The following is a 20,248-nucleotide window of genomic DNA, read 5'->3' on the forward strand; positions in this document are numbered from 1 at the left end:
AACCAATTCAGGAGCTCTTCAAACAGTGTAGGTGTCATTCTAAAACACCTGAAAAAATATTCAGCATCGTGTAGTCTCAGTTCTTTGATCAAAAGATGATACTCGCCCTTCTGCTCCCGTTCTTCATAGATCTTCCTTATCCAAAACCTTTTCTTGTACTTTTGCAACCTTCTCTCACGTCTTCTTAGCAGCAAAATTTTGATCAATAATCGAGCTTTCAGTAGCAGTAGATACCTGAGATTAACAGCGGCCATCTTTGAAAAGCTTTTCGCACCAAAAAACCAAAACTCGCTGGAGTTTCTGTGGAAAACAAAAACGCGTTCGATCGATTTTTTTCGCCGCGAAAAATTCGCTTCGCGCGAATAAATTCGTATAGTGGAAAACGGCCTTTACACGAGACGAATTTTTTCATGCGAAGCGAATTTTTCGCCGCGATTGCGCGTAAAATATGCGCAGAAGTGGAGATTGGAAAACTCGCAGCGAATTCGCTGCGAAAAAGTAGAAACCATTCCTACTTTTTCGCTGCGAATTTTTTCGCCTTGTAAAATAAACCAATCAGAACAGCAATTGAAGACATCTGACACAAACGCAAAGGAAGGGCTAGGCCGAATGGTGCTACGCAATGTAAACATATCTAAATCAAAAGTATGCAAAACGACAGAAAACTACGCAATGGTTCAAACAACAACATGGTTGAAAAATGAGTAACCTATGACTAAGCCTAAACAATGCTGGGAAAATCCCGCACCTATAACATAAACAATGGAACGGGACGTTTCTAGCAACAGGCGTCTTTGGTGCAATAAACGATAAAAGCTCCTCATATGTAGTTGGCGACATTCGAAAGTATTTATTCCTGACAATCTAAGCGTAAGTCACTTACCAAAAGATGAAACTCCCCCTTCTGTAGACGTTCTGAATAAATTTTTCGAACCAAGTACCCCTTTCTTAGCTTTTTTGCTCGCTTTTTTTAATAACAATAATCTTCGAACAGACACCATTTTCTTTTGCATTATTCGCGGCGAATTCGCGAAAGAAATTCTGCCAGCGGAAATTAAACTTCGAATTCGCAGCGAATTCGTAGGCGAAAAATTCGTGGCGAAAAATTCGCTTCGCGCGAAAATTTCGTCTCGTGTAAATCAGGCTTAATGTATTGCTCACGATATTGATTTTATGACGACATTAAGATAAACATTTTCTAAGGGATTTTACCGTGATTGCCGACCATGGGTGTACTGTAAAGTTTCCCCCAGAATGATTTTTGCGGTCAAATCCCTTACAGGTTTGCAAACTTCATTTCTCTGTAAAACCTAAAATACAAGCACAAACAATATGAAGGATTGTATCCAACCTAAAATTATGGCGATAAAACCAAATCTTAGCTTAAAAAGCCATGAAATGAAGTTTGGAGAAATTTCCAAAACCAGACCGTAAGTCTAATTAGAGTATGGAATGATCAAAATAAAAAAAATAGCTTCGAAAATAAATATGAGACGTAAGATATATAAAAGAAATCATGCTGGAATGATCAAGTTCTGATCAAGTTCTGTCAGGGCCTTCGAAATTTCTTTGCAACAAAATCTTTTGATATGGGAGTTCAATTTGCACTGTTTCTGATCTGTAGCACATTAGGCTCAACATTCAGAATATCGTCGTTATAAAATTTCGTCGTGGATTAAAGAACAGCAGAGATAACAAAATACTATCAGTATTCTTAGAGGCAAAATAACCAGGTCCTTGGAAACTTGAGCCCCACTGGGAATTTGGCTTAACCTTGCTGACAGCATTTTTATACAGAACAGCATTTTAGAGGAATCAAAACAAAAGTGAGATGTTTCCCAAGTTTATATGAAGGCAAATCAAGTCAAGTTGCGTCCAGCTCTCAATATCAACGCAGTGATTATGCCGATATTCTAAAATTACCGAACTGAAATATTCTCAAGAAAAACCGTTACAAGATTATCACAAATTAACCAATCAAAATGCGAGATCTTATAAAAATGGGTGTAGTGCGTTTACTCCTTACAAATGTGACAATAGATGTGCGTCGAAAGATTAAAAGGGAAAAACTTCAATTAGTCTAGTGCGAATACATCTCTTAGAAGCTTAATGAATAATAAACCAAAACATGACATCAAAATAATGTGCGCCTACGAAGTTCCCTGACAGTTGTTCCATCAAAATGTCTTCCTGTTGAGATTAATGGGTTGTTCCGCGGTCATTCCCTGGTCGTTCCGCTAGTTATCGCCTCATTCCTTAGTCGTTCCGCTCGTTCCGCGGTCATTCTTTAGTGGTTCCGCTAGTTCCGCGCACGTTCCGCTAGTTCCTCGTTTTAGCAACGTCGTGCTATTTCACCTACTGATAGATGATTTTACCGATAAACTAAGGATTTCGTAGACAAACTGAAGATTTACCGATAAATTCTTGGGGGGTGATAAGTATTGGGGGGTGTTACATCCCCCACACCCCCCGCTACCAACGCACCTGAGTATAGGGATCCTGTGCTGCAGCAATCTTCATTTTATCGACTTAACAACGGATGCTTTAGAAAAGAGAAACTTTACATTGCCGTAAATCTGTCATGTGAATTGGGGGGGGGGGGGGGGGAGGGTCATCAGAACGAGTGAGTATAAAGTGTGCAGTGGGTCATGGCACCACAAGCAAGTTGTGGTATGTGTGATGTTTTGCGCGCAAAACAGCATTAGTATTATCCAGTGGCGGCTCATGTATTGGGGCTAGTGGGGCTCAGCCCCACCAAAGATTTCCAAAAATAGGTTTTAGATTTATAAACGTAAATTAATTCAACGTCCATTACTAATTTAGCACTGCTATCTAATTTAGTTGCTTCGAGTTTCACTGTTTGTCCATTCTCTAGTTTGTTTAGGTCCCACTGCCCGCGGTTTCGAAAACTGAACAAACACGCGTATCAGAAACCATGTCCCGAACTTTTGGGGCTAGCCCGAAACTAGCAGAGAATGCACCAATCAAGTGCCTCTCATGACTCTACTATTCAATTGATGACTACCTTCTGATTGGCCAATTCTCCTCGAATCTGCATTCCTTTGGGGCTAGTTGAGACTAGCCCCAAATAATTCAATTCAATGGTAGCTGGATTTTTGTTGTTGTGATAGGCAATGTTGATCTTGAAGTGGAACGCAGCAGAGTGGCGTGTATTCAATGACTCGAATCATCAGCCTGTAAACTTTGAAATAAAGCATACAAGTTAAATCTTTATCAGAATTAATTTTGCCGATCTTCAAATAAGCTCATGATAGCTCAGCGGTAGAGCACCTGACGTACAAAGTCAGGGGTCGTGAGTTCGAGCCTCGCTCGGGTCGGTTATTTTCCCGCACTTTCTATTAATGAAGGCTAGGCCGTAGGCCTTCTAATGGCATAAAGCATATTTCCAATGCAGGCTTTCAACTTGAACAATTTTAGCTTCACGTCATATGAAAATTAATCAATTAACAGTTTGAACTTTTTGTTCTTTAAAATTTTTTTAATTGCCATGATATGCAATGCAAAGGATATCGTCTAAGGATAACTTGAAAGGGTTGGCCATATTCAAGTTGTCTATGTTTTATGGACATCCCCCATGAACATCCCCCATGAACATTTTATGGACATCCCCCATCTTTTTGTGAAGAGAGAAACGGTCCAGTGGACTTGAATGAATAAAGTTGGCACACCAACATTTCACATAGTTTATTATTTTGCTTATTAAAAAATTATACATGATTAATAGTGGCATTTTTTTTCAATCGAAACTTTCAAAATGATGACAGCCTTGTTGATTAGAGGTAGTAAGGAATGGAAAAGCTTTTTATTATTCTTGGCGTTCCGTATCTATGGCTTTAACTTTCGAATATTACGTCATCAGCCCCACCAAAAATTTACCCCACGAGCCGCCACTGGTATTATCAGGCCTTTCTAGAAATGATAATTTATCTGCCCCATTTCTTTGTCGACATACAAAACAGTAGATTTGAGTAGGCTATTCACTTAGACTTAGACAAACGTCTGCGATCTAAGACAACAAAACTTCTTCCTTGTTTTGGAGAGAAAGTGTTTACAAACTGAGGTTTTACGTCCATTTTGGAAGGTTTATAAACTTGTGTTGTAAAGAAACTGAAAGTCAAAAAAAATTAATTACAACTTACGTCAATTAAGTTAGTTTTTCAAAATTCAATCATTTAATCCCAAATTACAATAAGAACATTATTGAATAAACAATCTTATATACAAATAAGTGTTCTTGGCCAGGTTTGCTTTAGAAGGTATGATTGATGGAAAAAGAGACAGAGGAAGACAAAGAAGAACATGGCGAGACTATGTTTAAGAATGGAGCGGGTGTGAGAGCATTGGAAGAGCTAAACGATATTCTGAGGATAGGGATAGTTGGGGGGTCATGGTAGCCAACTGTCTCAAGTTTGTATGGTTTGTCAAAGTTCAATAGTCTTGGCATTTAAAAATGAGGTCACTGGGTGCAGTATACGGAGCAAGGTCAGTTACTCTAAGAGCTTTTCGTAAGTTGCGTTTTAGGGATTCGAAGATTAATTTGCCTATTTACTGATGAGTGTCCGACGAAAAGCTTTTGCATGCTACAAAATGTTTGATTTTTGAAAACCAATTTTAACTTTTGCATTGCCGTGAATTTGTTTTTATCAATGTTTTCATTTATTTTACATTGGTAAATTTTCTTTACGCGTGGCTATCCCTGCAGGGCTTTAACACATTTTTAAAAAATTTTTGAAAAAAATTACTTGCAAGCTAAATCAACAAATTTGTTAAAAAAAAGATAAAAAAACAAAAAATTTGAAAATAATTATCAGTACCATGATAATGATTTCTCAATGCAACATTCTTATAAAAAATTTTAAATCAAAAACCTGCAATTGTGACCATTATGATCAAAATTCTCTATCGTAATTGCTTTGTTTTGTTTTTCTAACAAAGCTTTTTCCACCCGTTTTACAAATTGATTGTGCCCTGTCAAATCAATAGTTCAACGTCTTTTCTTCGGATTGAAAACACGCCACAATCATATCATCAAAAGACAATGTGGCTTAAAAACAGCTTCTCAATTTTTTTTAGATAAAATGACAATGGTAATGCCCACGGATGAGCCCTAATTTTCAAGTACGTTCATTTTAGAAAAATAATAGACATTGTTATGGCAACTTCCCAGCTTCAAAAACGGGGTTTTCAAAGAAGGCTGTATGCTCTGTGCCTACCCATGATCTCTGCACATGTTTGTGGGACGTATGCATTGCCTTGCAAGGTATTAATTCTTTACTTGCAGCTGTATCCGCGGTAAGTATTGTTGAAATATTATTTATTGATATAAAAGAAGTCTATTTCAAGAATGTTCGAAATTTTGATCCCATAACCAGAAAGCGCTCGGGAAATACTTGCAGCTTTTTCCATGCAAAATACCCACAAAAATAAATTGTAGGAAGTGGCTGAGATATGGCCAAAAAAATTAGAGGCTCTTTCTCTATCAGACTCAAATCGAGCCTCAAATCTCAAACCTCTATAACTTTTTGAAACGAGTAATCTGTAAGGAAACGACAAAACTTTCACTGGGCATATCTCGGCCGATTTATGACATTTCGTATATTCAGAAATATGTCGTAGTTTTCAATTCTGTCGTAGTAAACTGTAATATGTCAGGTAAAAAACAAATACACAAGTTTGACCAAACTAAATCCATACAGGTTGTCTTTTTCACGTAAGGTAAACCATTATTTTCCTTTTGTTCAATATTATGGTATTGATTGGGATATTTTCTTTTTACTCAAAACTAGACCTGGTGTCGCCCAGGCTTAACTGAAAATCTCAATTTTTATAATGATAAACATTCTTCTAAGCACACGAGTTCTTCTCTTCTGCACGTGAATGCTTCTGTTTAAGTCTGTCTATCCATTTATATGTTTTTCTTGTAAACTTTTATACAGCCTACCCTTTCCCTGCTCCCAAACTATTCTATCTTGTGCTTATAAAAAACAAAGGTCAATAAACTTTGTATTACTTCCCAGTCTTCCTAACTCCTCCCAGCCTTCCTAACTCCTTCCGTACGGTAACATGATCGTCATAAGTAATTTTTTTCTCAGTTAATGGAAATTCGTGAATTTTTCTACCCAGCAAGCATCGGGGTGCGCATGCTTCAGTGATCCCGCAGTTTTAACAACTCTTTACCGTAATATGATATTTTCTAAATATTCACTAATATTCTGTTTTAATCTTTTGACAGGAAGTATCTTTAGTCAGCATTTGCATCATCACTATCAGTTAAACATATTCTTAATGGAAATCATTTTTTGAAGAAATTATGGTTTTAACACAAGATTATTTTCGGAGATAGAGTTGAAGAAAAGGAAAAGTTATTATCATGGAAACAAAAAAACTTCTTGAGGCTGAAAGGTAGTTTACACTTTTTAGAATATTTCATTATTTCGCTCACATAATAGAAGCGGACCATTTGAGCTACGCCACCCTAAGACACAATTACAACCTTTAGAAATTTTAAAAATAATGACAGCTTGTTAAATTTCTGCCTTGGGGAGGGTTGACCCTTTCCCTACCAAGTTATCTATTTATTTAGTTATTACGATCAAATGAAACTCGTGGGTTGTTATGCTTCAACTTTTCTAAATACAATTTATATATTAATAAAAGAACAAAAATTAGAGACAGATGCAAAGATTTGAATGATCGTTTCCTTTAATCCTTTCGCTTATCTGTTAATCCATTGTATATGATTTTTTAAAGCACAATCTTTCATATCTGCTTTTAATTCTACTACAGAGATTCAGAAGAAAGTGACGTAGAAGATTGTGGTCACCACGAATCTGCAAAAGAATACAAAGCTAGATGGAGATCAATTCGTGTCATTTACTTAGCCGTCTTACTCAGTGCAATGGGTAAGTATCATTTGCTTAGCTTAAAAAGAATAAACGATGGAATATTTCCCAAATCTGCATTCAGATGTAAGAGCAAAACCTTGACTCTATTCCTGTTATAAAAAATATAAAATTATTTGGTTCTTTGTAAATACTATCTATTTTTGTTATATGATGATTCAAACAAAAGCAAAATAATGTAAGATCAAATGAAATCTGATCTGAATAAATGAAGCCAATATTCTTTCGAAATTTCTTTTTGCGATAGAGTTGCACAGCTATATGCGTAGATTTGGCAACGTCTAGGTGGAGGTTTAGAAATTTCACTGTGAAAAACTATTCCTTTTACAGCCCACGTTAATTTTCAACATTAAGCCTCTTCTTGGCTTTGCTTTAAAAAAAGGGTTTAGGAAAACATATTTCAAAAATTTAAATCAACTTAAGGATGTTAAACAAACCAGGCCATAAAAACTTGATTACCAAAACAATTTTTCAAAGTATATTTGTCACCATTTTTTCTAGAGTTTTCAATCACCCTGCCGTCATTATGGCCCTATCTGCAGAAGGCAAGATTCTTTTATATTCTTTTAAAGCATATCTTCGATTTTAATTTTCTTAGTGATATTATTTCATGTAAAATCAACAGCTAGAACATTGCCATGATTTTCATTAGCAATAAAAGAGCTTTGATTTGTATTAGCAGAATAGATGTTTTTTTTTGGAACTCAAAGCTCAAAATGATTGAAAACAGCAATGCCATTTTCGTTTGTGTGAAAAGCAAACAGTTCTTAAGCAGTAACGGAAAAGTAAAATGGTATACCTAATGCTCGATGCAGTTACAAAGAATATTAACGACAAGGTATATATATAATAGAGGTGTATTATGTTGTATAATAGTCTTTGCAAGGTCAATTATCCTTATAAGCCTTGGCGTGAATATCATTTTTGATATTTCATAAACCAAAGCTGTAATATTAATAGCATTTGTTATTAAGTGAGCTTCTTTTTCCAAACAACCATTTTGCAAATAGGGCCATGAAATGCAACCCGTTTTATGAAGGTTTATTATAAGTGTCTTAATTTTATAGATTGATCCTACGGTCACTCCCCAATTTCTTGCTTGGACAAATGGTGGTTTCAGCTTGTGCCAAGTAGCTGGTTCATTTCTCTTTGGTGCCTGGTGCCAGTACCGACCGGCAATAGAGCCACTGGTAGCATGTGCCCTTATTCGCATTGTTGGAAACTTTCTTTATCTGCTTCCTGAAAAATATAATGGTTTTCATGGGAAAATGTTGATTCTATCTGCAAAGCTTATAATTGGCCTGTCGACAGGTAAATAATAAAATTTCCGTGGCTGGCTTTCTTTAACAGCACAAGCTGTCAGTAGGGAAGGTCCCTATAGGTTTGAAATTCGTGAGAGACATTAGCAAATACCATGTAACTGTCAAGGAAAATATTTTGCATGCTTTCCATGTTTCGCATGCTGCCCCCCCCCCCCCAAAAAAAAGAAACAAAAAGTTAAATATCGGTCTTTGTTTGGACAGAACAGATATTCAACGAAAGGACATTAATTTGAAAGTCGATAGATGAAAAAGCAATAGCTTAATTGGTTTCAATTCTTCTTTTTCCTGCGTTTGAGAAATGATTTTTTAAAAGTAAGTATTTTAACCGCGAAGACAGACTTTGAAACGGAAAAATCTTTGTCACTGACCCGTGGAAATGAGCAATTTTTCAAAAGCCCAAATATCATTGTTTTTTAAACACGTGGGTCGCCTGTGTGCGCTGGGCTAAACGAAACTGCCTGCAACTGCTATTGCAAGATGCGAGGGTGTTTCATATTGTCACATGATTAGGATAAAAGTGTTTTCAAGTTCTAGATCAGAACAAAAAACAAAAGTTTTTCTATTGACTTTGGCTATACCAATTTTGATAAATTGATAAGAATGTTAGCCATCTTTAACATTGCAGTACTTATTTCATTATATATCTCAAGAAGTATAAACTGAGTATACCCTGAAATCCTTTAGCACAGTTTAGAAAATGTTTTTACATATAATGTAGTCAAAATCTTACAGAGGTAATAATTGTAAATTAGGTATATATATATTTTTAATTTTCTTAGTGATATGATTTCATGTAAAATCAAAAGCATACTTGCAACTTTTTTGTGTCTGGTATAGAAATCATTTAGGTTTACATTTGTCTGCTTAGGTGACAAAGCTGTCTGCCGTGCTATCATTCCTCAGTCAACAACAACATCTGAAAGAAGAAATGCTTTCGCTGTCATCACTTTCTTGATGCTTGCTGGTTACGCAATTGGTACAGGTAAAATGCCATTTTCATTTTTTCTTTAAAATAAAGCAAAAAACCGAATTTAACCATTCTAAAGACCTCCTAACCATGACTATGTCTTAGCCAAAAAGTTTCCAAAAAATCGATGTCCACAAGGAAATCAAATTTTCCAATTAAAAGGGAAACTGTATATATTTTGACTTTGATGTTCATGGATCAATCTAGACCAAGATATTAGTTAGATAAGAAAGACTAGATTTTCTTCCTGGAATCCGATTATCCTATTCAAACCATTAAATTTTATGGTAAATGTATATATATTAGCCTTTGCCTTGTGATTTTATAACTACGGTTAAAATAGCTCTGACGAACGCTTAAAGCCAAAACAGAATAAACAAAAACTGCCTTGGCTACGGTGAGATCTCCAGTGTTGGCTTCGGAGATTCTTTGCTCATTTCATTGGGCTGTTTAGCTCAGTGGAATGAGCGTGGGTTTTTGAAGCAGCAAACTGGATTTCGACTCCGACCAAGAGCGGTTCGGAGTCAAAATCTCATTTCAATGGCATGGGAAGCATTAAGGATACTTTAAGTAGGATTATATTTATAACATTTTTCTAAATTTCAGTTGTTTTCGAACAGCTTTGCAGTCTGTTGCAGTCCCTATCATCGGGGAAAAGGGTCATTCTTCGTTATTGAGCATCGACATATACAACGTAGCTGGCTGGATTGGAATTATCATCGAGATCTTCATTTTGCTTCTATTTCTGCTTTTTTTGAAAGAATACAACATAGAAATTAACAAGGGTTCCAAAGCAGGTATCCCACCAACATAGATCATCTATCTTCCTATTTTTTACCATTTACTGAATGCATTTTTTAGCAATTGTACAGACAATATTTTAGGGATTTTTTAATGACTGCACAGTTTCAAAGACTATAAACTTAGACATTTCTCTTTTGTTAATTTTTAGGGTATCATTTGTTTCTTCCAAAACAAAGAAAAATGAACCTTATCAAAACACCAACCTATAGGGCACTGATGATTTGTTCTTAGTCTAAACTCGACCCGGAACATGAATAACTAACAAGGATTCTTCTGGAGAAAAGTTATATAGAGAATGTCTTTTCAGTTTACATAAAGTGAAAATAGCAAATTTCTTGGCTGAAGTATAATTTTATCCGCAAAAGCGCCCGGTTTCGGTAACAGTTATTTGCGATTTGTAAGTCAGATAAAACAAGTCATTAGAAAATGTTTCTTTGCTGTTAATCTCCATATTGTTTTGGTACAAAAAGTCACTTCCACCAAAAGTGCGTCCACCATAAGGATTGCGTTCCTAACACCAAAAAGTGTTCCGTTATCTTTGAGTTTACGTGCAAGTGTGATTCTGGCTAGGTAGGACGCACTTCCCGAAGGTTAGAAGATAGAATAAAACAGCATATTTCTTCTATTATTAGAAACGAAACGAAACTCACAAAAACAGCCACCTCGGTCTTGCCGATCTTAAAGTGCAACTAAAACCTGCGATTCTGCTATAGGGTAACATTTACTGGAAAACCCTGATTGTGCAAAAAACTATAATGGCGACATGTTTTGAGTTATTGGTAAAGCCCGATCTTCTTTCCATCTAGCAGTTTTGGAATCTATCTACATAAGCACGAAAAAACTGCCATTATGTAAGCAACAGGAATTCGTTTTCACCTTAGGACTCCATTGGTAACATTCTATAAATGCAAGCGGCACTAATTGGGTAACCTCAACAGTCATGTGCTCGCGTTTCTGATTTGCCTATTTCGATCAACAACTGGGTATATATATTTCCTAGTGTAGAGTTTTCGATCAATGTTATGACGTAATGTTTCTTTTTTAAAAGCCATTTTTCAGGGTTTCTTGAAAATTATTGTCTTGAAATGGAAATTTTTTTCTGAAATTTGTGATTTTGAAGAAACTTTCCAACGAACTAGTAGCTGAGGACATAGCAGCAAACGACCTAGTTTCAAAAAAGCAAACTATGATTATAAAGTATAGCAAATGAATATATTATGTTTAGCAAGCAGAATATTTGCTATCCAAATATTTATTTTTTAGGTCAACTTCCAAAACCAGATATGGGTGCTTTGATTGTGACGGTTGCCGCGTGTTCCTTCCTCTTCTATGCCTTTTCCCTCGTTGAAACGTAGGCATTTGATGATATTCCTTTTTTCTCTTCTTAACCAACTCTGTTGAAATATTCAATTAGCACCTGTCTGTAAACTTTCTCCTTTTTGAACATCAATTGTTTTACCTTTTTGTATTTGTCCGTTTCCTGTTTTAACCTAATTGTGATAACTTCACTTTATCGAAAAAACGGAATACTTTCTTAGCTGCCAAAAGGTTCTTTGAAGCTGTTGGTCGGATTTCATTTTGAAATTTTTCTCATACCTAATCAAAAATTTAATATTTCATCATCCAAATAAACTGTAATATTAAAAGGGTCCTGCAAATGACATCTAGTCTCAAAGTAACCAAAAAGGAACAGCCAGCCCAATAAAATGAAAAAGCATGTAGCAGTTATTTAACTTCTGAATACTTTTTAACTCCACCACATTGCAAAAACTTTCAATAATTTTCATCATTTTAACAAAGTTTTTTAATTAAACATTTATTTGGTAGTTTTTTCTTTACATGCTCAAGGAAACAATAATTACTGTTTGCCGGTCCATCAATAATGTTCGATGGCTTACAGACAGAGGTGCATTTGGTTTTATTGTACAGAACACCAGATGCTCACATTTAACCTTGCTTAGTGATTGCATTAACCTTGCAACTTAGAATTATCTTGTTCTGTACCATAAAAGCTGATACATAGATAACGCTGTAACATAGATAATGCTATGAATTTTACGAAATAGGCATCTTACATTCTTAAAGGATTCTTAAAGGCATTCAACAAATCTCAATCACCTACCTCCGATAACTAGAATACTTTCTTAATGCATAAAGTGCTCTTAGCATTGCATTGAAAGCAACTTGATTGCAAAGTTTAGGGTTTCAAATGATCTTTTGTACATGGAAATAAAAAATGCTCCATCTGCAAAGCCTATAATGCTTTTTATCTAGTGATTGTAATTTGTTTTAATTTGTGTAAATAGTTGGTCTCAATTAGTTCAAACTAGAACTATCCTTTATAACGAACTGTAAATAATGCACTTTAAATCACTATTTTGTTCAATTACTCACCTTTAGGGTATCAACACCACTGATGCAAGCAGAGTTTGGCTGGAACAAAGCTCAAGCGGTCTTTTACGCCGGGATGGTTCTGTCCGGATCTGGTATTTTCGCCCTCATTGCACTATTGATTGTTAGATATGCCATGAGAAAGTAAGTGTATGTTGTACTTCAATTGTTTCTGGACACTGTTTCTGCCATTTGATTTGCAATATTAAACATTGCTACTATGAATTATTCCAATAATAAGATGACATCTAATCAGAATTTAAATTTTCCTTTCCATTAGATGGTCAAAGAAAATACCTCTTCATAGTTTTAGAATCAGATGACAGCTTTTAGGGTCCTTTGAAAACATTTTTAAATGCATAGTTTATCACTTACCATCCAAAACGGTTATATCACTAGCTGGGATTGCAAGCTAATAAGATTGTGGATAATGAATGGTTGCTCTTTGTCATTATAATATTATAATGGTGATACGTAAGCCAACATCATATATTTCTTTTGCAATTTGATAAATGTGTATTTTCATTTCCTCAAGATGTAAAGGTTTCTCTTCAGGGACAAAGGTTCTTTCTCTGTAAAAATGTATTTACCTGACTGATTCAAAAGCCTTGAATAATCTTATAGCCATCAAGTTTTTTTCTACGTAGATTCCAAGAACGATTGATTCTTTTGCTCGGATTTGTATTGTTGATGCTTTCGTTTTTTATTGCATTGCCCTGGGGAAGTAATATTCCAAAGCTCCAAAGAGAAGGTATGTTTGCAGAGAACATTTTGCAAAGCTGAATATCTATCTTCTGTATCGAATTGCATGTATGATTTAGAGTATCCAAAACATTTATAATCAATGTAGTTCAGCGCGTTGTACGTCGATTGATAATGTGCAAAAGCTAGTACAATTAGATAATGATATTGTCCACGAATGAAAGATGAGTACGTCGTATCAAGAATAACTTTTTAGGTTGTTGCAAGTAAAAAAACATTTTCTCGAGAATTTGAGAATTTATTGAAGTTTTATACAAATCCAGAGTCACAGAGTGTTTGAAAAATGACCAAGTTTTTTTCAATTTTTTTTTTAATAAAGAATCACCAAAGCTACCTCAAGTTGTGTTTGGAACATAGATAAATTCTTCCAAGTTTGAGTCATCAATTAACTGATGAAGAGTAATGTTCAATATTTCGTACTTATATTTCAATTTTGTATAAAGTCGTTATTTAATTGTATTGATTCTAACTCATTATTCAATGTATTCCTTGCAATACGGTCCCAAGATAGCTTCTTTAGATATAATCAAGTCCTCAAATCATACGGCTTCTGCACTAAGATCCTAAGTATCGGGAAAGACTGTAGATGAACAGCTGAAATATGACTGAGCCTATCCTTTCAAAAACTAAAGCTTAAAGGTTGTCTCAAGAACACAGTTTAGGGATAGAAGATTTAATTTCCATGTGCTTGAATTCTTTTTTTTCATTTCCAGATGCTATGATTTCTGCCGTTTGCTTTCTGTAAGAGGTAAATGTAACGTAGCAGAGACTTAAAGAAGCCAATAATGGACTATTTTTATAAAATCTCCCCTTGAATCAGCTTTTATACTGAATGGTTTATTGTTAATAATCTCCCGCCTCACCTCGCCTCGATTAAGACCCACTTGAGGCTATATCAACACACCATAGAAAAATCCAAATTCGCACAGTTTTTTAGCTAAAAGTTGAGTTTTAGGGCAGCTTTATCTAATTTTGTAAAAGCTACCTTGCCTTAGACAAATATAGAAATTCTTACAGTTGTTTGGCCCTGTGCTACATCGAGGATTTTTTGTACCCAGCAAATAAGCCCCCGTGCCCCCTGATTTTGTTTAAAAAGTCCTCTCTGGCATAATGCATTGCTGCAAATATATAAACACAAACAAAAATGCCTAAATAGCCTGTACTTGATTTGCAGAAGTTTTCCAAGTTGGAAATGCAACAAAGACAGTCTTGTCCTCAGGCTGCTCGATTAAATACAGCTGGTGCAAATCCACACCAAAGATATACCTTTCACAATATCTGGTTGTAAGTTTTGTCTACAACATGGGCATTTGCATTGCAATCTTGGTCGCTGCATCGCTGTACTCTAAAGTTATTGGGCCAAGAAAGCAGGTCTGGCGCCAAATGCTTTTTGCTGTTTTTATACTTGTTCTTGAGGTATCGCATTTTGTAATTATAATGCCAATCAACGAATAAAATTGGCTAATGCTATGTTTTGTTTGCATAATGCTGCAACAAAGAATGCATAATAATCTTAAACTTATAAAACTTCCGTCACAATTTGATTATCGAACGAATGAGGTTTACTTATTTTAAAACCCACAATATTGTGAACTTAACTGTATTGCAACAAACCCATATTTTAGGCCCTTATAAAAAGAATTACTTCCTTACATGTATTCAAAAAAATTATAAACTTGTAAGTGAAAATCCTGTTTTTCATTATTGCAGTTGAATTTCAAATACTTGATTATATCAATTCCTTTATTATTTTCTCTCTTAAACAGGGTTTGTTTATGGCCTTTCTATCAGCTTCTGGATCCTTGTCAAGGTTTCTTGGACCAGTGTCAATGGTACCATTATTTTTCAATTATGGCCCTAGATGGCTTTTTGTCACCTTAACACTTATCACCGCAACTTTCGTCGCATTGATCGCTGGTTTCTACAAAAGATTGGTTCCATTAACAGTTTCTTGGGACTCAAAGAGAGAAGAGGATGGTAAAGAATGTAAAGAAAAATAAATTTGTGTTAATAAAACTGTTTTAGCGTACTATTTTTCATTAACAACAGGGTCTTTTAAATTACAATATCGCTTTCAGCATTTCAACATATTTAATTTTTGCAACTATGCTTATGTAGTCAATACTCTGTTTTTGAAGCAAACATTTTATCTTTTCATTTTCATTTCATTCTGAAATAATTTCTCTCAATAGACTTTCAGCAATGCTGTTCCAATTAGATTGCTTACTTGAGCTGTTTTTAATCGACACTTTGTGTTTGTCGAGCGAATTATGTCTTCATGCATGTGATGTCAAAAAGCAAAGCAACTAGAACAAAGCCCTGAGGGAAAGGATGGTTTACAAGTGCAAATGTGCTTTAGAAATAAAAATTTTCAAAACTTAAGAATCCTTAGAGTGACTAACTTATGCAAAACAAACTCCTGTCAGCTAATCAAGATCTTTTCGCCAATAGATTGACGTATCGGCAAGCGCGCATAAGCTAAGATAATATGTAGCATTAAAGGAATAAAAAACTGTTTAGCTTTTCAAAGCTTGTTCGACACTTTTTATAAAGTTGTTTTTTGAATATTATTTGATTAAATAACATGCAACATAAGAGCTTCCCTAAGCTATACAATTTTAATTTAGAAACTTACACGTGTCCTTGAGAAAAAATATATTTTTCAACGTCATCCATAAGTTGAATAAATCCACTGTTATTGAATAGAACGAAATGCTTTAGTTATCAATCCTATTTTTCTTTGAAAAACTTTATTCATAATTATAATAGACAAAAATTAAATCAAGATTTGCTTATCCCTTACTTCTTAAGGAGGAAGACACGAACACGAAGACGAATTAATTTCATCTGAATGCACTAAATAAATGGCATTTCGATCGATAGATCCTTTATACAGTATAGGTTTTCCATAAAACGGAAAATAAATTTCGTTCGATGTAAATGTAATTACAGAAGAAACTGTCTATATACCTGGTAGACTCTATCTTTTTCCTGGACCATCTATTTGTTAAAGCCAAAAATAACTGTCTATTTTGTATCGGTCAGCAACCCTTTTTCGGTAAATTATCATTATCGCTTACAAAACTTGCAAATCAGGAGCTCCTTAGGTATCAGTAGAACTGAAAAGATTAATAATTCTTTTTTTTCTAATCTTGGAGTAAAAAAGTTTCTGAAACAGGAGTTATGCAAGGTCTGGGCAGATTTAGGACAATAGTTACAGAAAAGCTTCAAAATTCGATCCGCGCTTGCAAATTTTTTTCTTTCTCCTCAAGTTGAACTACCATGGCAGCATGATTGTTTTCGCAGGACTTTTCACAATCCAATTTCTTACTAGATTTTATCTCTAGAGTTTTTATATTTTTGACGAAAATTTTTGAGATTCGTAACGCTTAACATGATTAATTAGTCGATTTACCTAAAAGGAATTCTCCAAGGTGTCACGTTATGAAGGTTCTTCTCATATCTAGAATTCAACTTATCTCGACGGGAAGCGTAAAAGTACGGGTTAAGCTGTTTGTTGTTTGCTTTGGATTAGGGAGCCTTTTCTCTAGGACATGTACTAAATTTTCCAACAAATTGTTTCTTAGACCGGAAAATTATTCAATCTTCATACCACCACCATTTCTTTCATTTAAGGGGATGTGGCCACGCAGCAATAAACTACATAGCAAATTTCCCATCAACGTTTTGTTCTAAGTATGTATTTATACTTCAAATAAATACAAGTAAATTCATTGTATGCCTAAGGATTAACGTTTTACTTTTATGATGAACATGTGTGTATTTTATTAGTCTACGGTCTTTGCGTGTAAATTCAAAAGAGAAGTGTTTTAATCTTTAGTTACTGATTAAATAAGTTGCAAACCAAAGCAAAACAAAAAAATGGGAAAATCATCACATTCTAGGGTCTATCACAGCTCAGCTGAACATATCGATTCTACCTCGCGATTTAAATGCAAATCAGCTATCTACTCTAGCGACACAAGTTCCCTCAATGGTCGTGAAAGCGATTAAGGAAATATTTAAGAAAGGGGGTAATTTGTAATCGCATTACCGCCTACGAAGCACCGAAAGTCGAATCGACATTTTAAGAACTCACTATTTGCAAGAAAATGTGGCTACTTTGTGCAGTCTTTTGACCCCCAGAGTGAAGAAATCTAAATACCTTCTTCAAAGAATTTTCGAGCTCTGTGAATTCAGCTCTGGAAAAATACGACAACGTAATTGTTTTAGGTGTTCTAAAAAATGACACCGAATGTCGAATCGAAATTTTCAAAACTCACTATCTGCAAGAAAATGTGGCAAATTACTGTAATCATTTGACCCCCAGAATTTGTAAATCTAAATTTCTTCAAAGATTATTCTAGCTCTGTGTATCTGGCTCTGGAGAAATACGACAACGCTATTGTTTTGGTGATTTGATAAATGACACCGAATGTTGAATGGATATTTTTAGAACTCACTATCTGCAGAAAAATGTGAATAATTTGTGCAGTCTTTCGATCCCCAGAGTCAGGAAATCTAAGTAAATTTTCAATGAATTTTCTAGCTCTGTGAATTCGGCTCTAGAGAAATACAACAACGTTATTGTTTTGGGTGAACTGAGTTTCTTAGTCTTCCATGGGGCAAAGGAAACATTGCCCCATTTTCGAAGCGGGATCTACAGAAAGCAATTTATACCTGATCTCGGCTTTGTAAGAATCTAAAGTGGCACCCTTCAAATGAAATAAAGCATAAACCTGTGCGTTTCACTAAGAAAGAAAGCGATCAGAAATCACTTTAAAAATGCAACCAAGATTTGTCTACTTTCAAACCAAGACACTTGGAATCTTTTCAAACCCTTTCTCTCAAATAAAGTGGGGCTGCATGATAACGGCATCTTTCTTGTTAGAGAGGATAGAATCATATTTGAAGATAAAGAAGTCGTGAGTCTCAATCAAGGGTGTCTTAATTCTGTTTATCGCACATAAGCTATCTAGATTCCAATGAAAAAACTTTAGGCTTTTATCACTCAATGAGCCAGGATTTTGGTGTACATCCCCAGATAAGAGCAGTAGTATGTGAATAGGATAACAATATCCAAGCTGAAGGTCTGAAAATTTCTACCAATGAGAAGGACAATGAAAGCATGTTACAGCACCATCGAAATTTTCTTAGGCCCCGTTTACACGAGAAAAAAAGGAACGGATCCAAAAGATCCGGACCTTTTAGGTACGATATGGGTACGGTCCACAAGCGTTTACACGAGATCGGATCCTAAACTATAAAGTGTTTACACGGAAACGGAACAAAATCCAATCGTTTTTTAAGCATGCGCAATGACAAGGTAGTTGTTGATTTTCATTTTGGCTGGAGAATATCTAAAATGACGTCATTTGCAAGCAACGATAAGCGTTCATTTTTACATCGACAGACGAGGAGACAGCTTTGTTGATGAAATTAGATTTGGGTTACAATGCTGCTAAAATGCAAAATAGAGAAGACTGGGGGACTGTTATGTTGAAATACGAAGACATTCTACTTAAATTTATCGAGGCCTATCCAACAGAGGACTTTCCAAACAGCAACAAAGGACTTTCCAAATAGTCAAGATAAAGAAAAAATTACAAGAGAAAAGGAGAAAAGAAAAAAAACAAGATGAAGACAGGGTTTAGAAAGGCTGTCGACTGTGGAAAAAAGAGTTGGGGTGGGAGAGTACTTTCTTCGTTGTACGATGAGTGCTGCAATTGAAATAGCCTCCATTGACCCCAGCAACAGTCTCGTTTTACTGCCGTGCCTTTGCGGATCCGTATCTTCCCGTTTACACGGCGACGATGAAGGTACGAATCCAAATGGCTTCGCTTTCGAATCGTTCCAAAAAAGGTATATCACTTGACAAACATCTTGAAGATACCATACAACAGAATCAATGGGCGTATAAAAAGGGACTCTCCGCCGAATCTCTCCTTCTGTACCTCACAGAACATGACTTGAGATGATGACAACTGATTTCGATAACTGTCAGGCTATTTGAAAAAAAATGTTGTATCACTCAAAAAATTAATTGGTTGAAATAAATTCAGTAGTTGTTTCTCTTCGTATGCTGACTCGATGTATCAAAACCTTGCAAATTCTTTGTGATGCTATGCTCTGCGCTGTGCGTTGAACTAATTAACTTCGATCATTTCACACGGCATTCTTGCAACAATCTCCAGATTAATTTGCTCAATTTAATTCTTTATTTAATAATATCATTGCAGGAACAATTTTATCAAGAGCACTTACAGCAACTTCTTTATTGAGACCATGCAAGAATCATCTTTTTTCTTTCAACATACAAGAAGCTTAATTGCCAATGTGTCAATATTCAACAATTGACTAGAGCTGCAAATAAGTAAGCAATGTGCCTAAACACGAGTCTATTTCTCGATTCTAAAGCAAAAAGGTGATGCAAGAAAAATTTGAAGGGCTGGTAATAAGCAAAGCAAGCTTCGACTGCTAAAAAATTCTGACATGAAGCAAGATATAAAGCAAAACAAAAAGTCAGCCGATCACATGCACATAAGGAAATTAATTATTTCTGAAATAAAAGCATAGTTTTTCGAGATCGGTTTTAAACAAATGATATTAAGAAGCAAAAATTTAATGATATGAACAAAAATGGAACAAAAGGATGTTTTCTTGCGGTAAGATACTTACTCTTAAAATGTAGAATATTTGGGGGGAAGCAGCTGCAAACGAAAAATGTGTCTGTAAAATATGGGTGATAGAAATCCTTAAGTAAAAAGAAAAGGAGAATATTTTGATACTTCTGTACAATAATTGACTCTAGACGACAGAGAATCTTGCAATAAGCAAGATTGATATGGATCTTACTTGCAAATGATATTTTTACCATGAAACGTTTTGTTTATTTTGTTATCCATTGTTCATGTCAAAGCTCACGTAGGAGCTGCTTCGCTTGGCAGCTGGAAAATAAAATATCGAATTCTAAAGCAAAGTGGGAGATATCAAAAATTGCTATTTCTGTTTTTCAGATGTAATTATAAATTATGTAAGCACTTTTTAGGCCTGTAATTTTGCCAAAGGGGGATATCAGT

The 20,248-nt window shown here is 35.1% G+C and overlaps 1 protein-coding gene across 6 annotated transcripts; it reads left to right on the forward strand.

The window, feature by feature from the left end:
• Positions 1–3,672: 3,672 nt before the first annotated feature.
• On the forward strand, positions 3,673–17,243 carry LOC135685275 (major facilitator superfamily domain-containing protein 8). Of its 6 annotated transcripts, XM_089112745.1 has the most exons (13): positions 3,677–4,503; positions 5,155–5,313; positions 6,365–6,423; positions 6,808–6,923; positions 7,425–7,468; positions 7,991–8,234; positions 9,114–9,227; positions 9,833–10,009; positions 11,280–11,367; positions 12,417–12,551; positions 13,055–13,158; positions 14,344–14,540; positions 14,936–17,240. In XM_089112745.1, the coding sequence occupies exons 3-13, from the start codon at positions 6,392–6,394 to the stop codon at positions 15,167–15,169; spliced, it is 1,485 nt and encodes a 494-aa protein (XP_088968871.1). In that variant the 5' UTR covers positions 3,677–4,503; positions 5,155–5,313; positions 6,365–6,391; the 3' UTR covers positions 15,170–17,240. The 6 variants fall into 6 exon arrangements, with proteins under 6 accessions (XP_065057233.2, XP_065057234.2, XP_065057232.2 ...); XM_065201162.2 differs by lacking the exon at positions 14,936–17,240 and adding an exon at positions 13,883–13,917 and having other exon boundaries at positions 3,674–5,313; positions 14,344–14,475; XM_065201160.2 differs by lacking the exon at positions 13,055–13,158 and adding an exon at positions 13,883–13,917 and having other exon boundaries at positions 3,675–5,313; positions 14,936–17,243.
• Positions 17,244–20,248: the final 3,005 nt, after the last annotated feature.

This window comes from Rhopilema esculentum, chromosome 15, assembly GCF_057945365.1.
Source record: "Rhopilema esculentum isolate cy_ngs chromosome 15, ASM5794536v1, whole genome shotgun sequence".
Classification (NCBI taxonomy): domain Eukaryota; kingdom Metazoa; phylum Cnidaria; class Scyphozoa; order Rhizostomeae; family Rhizostomatidae; genus Rhopilema; species Rhopilema esculentum.

Excerpts from the sequence above, each read along its gene's own strand:
- LOC135685275 (XM_065201158.2), top strand. The coding sequence starts at position 6,392 with ATGGAAACAAAAAAACTTCTTGAGGCTGAAAG. Across the intron at positions 6,924-7,424 it reads CGTCTTACTCAGTGCAATGG|AGTTTTCAATCACCCTGCCG; the intron begins GTAAGTATCATT and ends CATTTTTTCTAG. Across the intron at positions 13,159-14,343 it reads TCCAAAGCTCCAAAGAGAAG|AAGTTTTCCAAGTTGGAAAT; the intron begins GTATGTTTGCAG and ends CTTGATTTGCAG.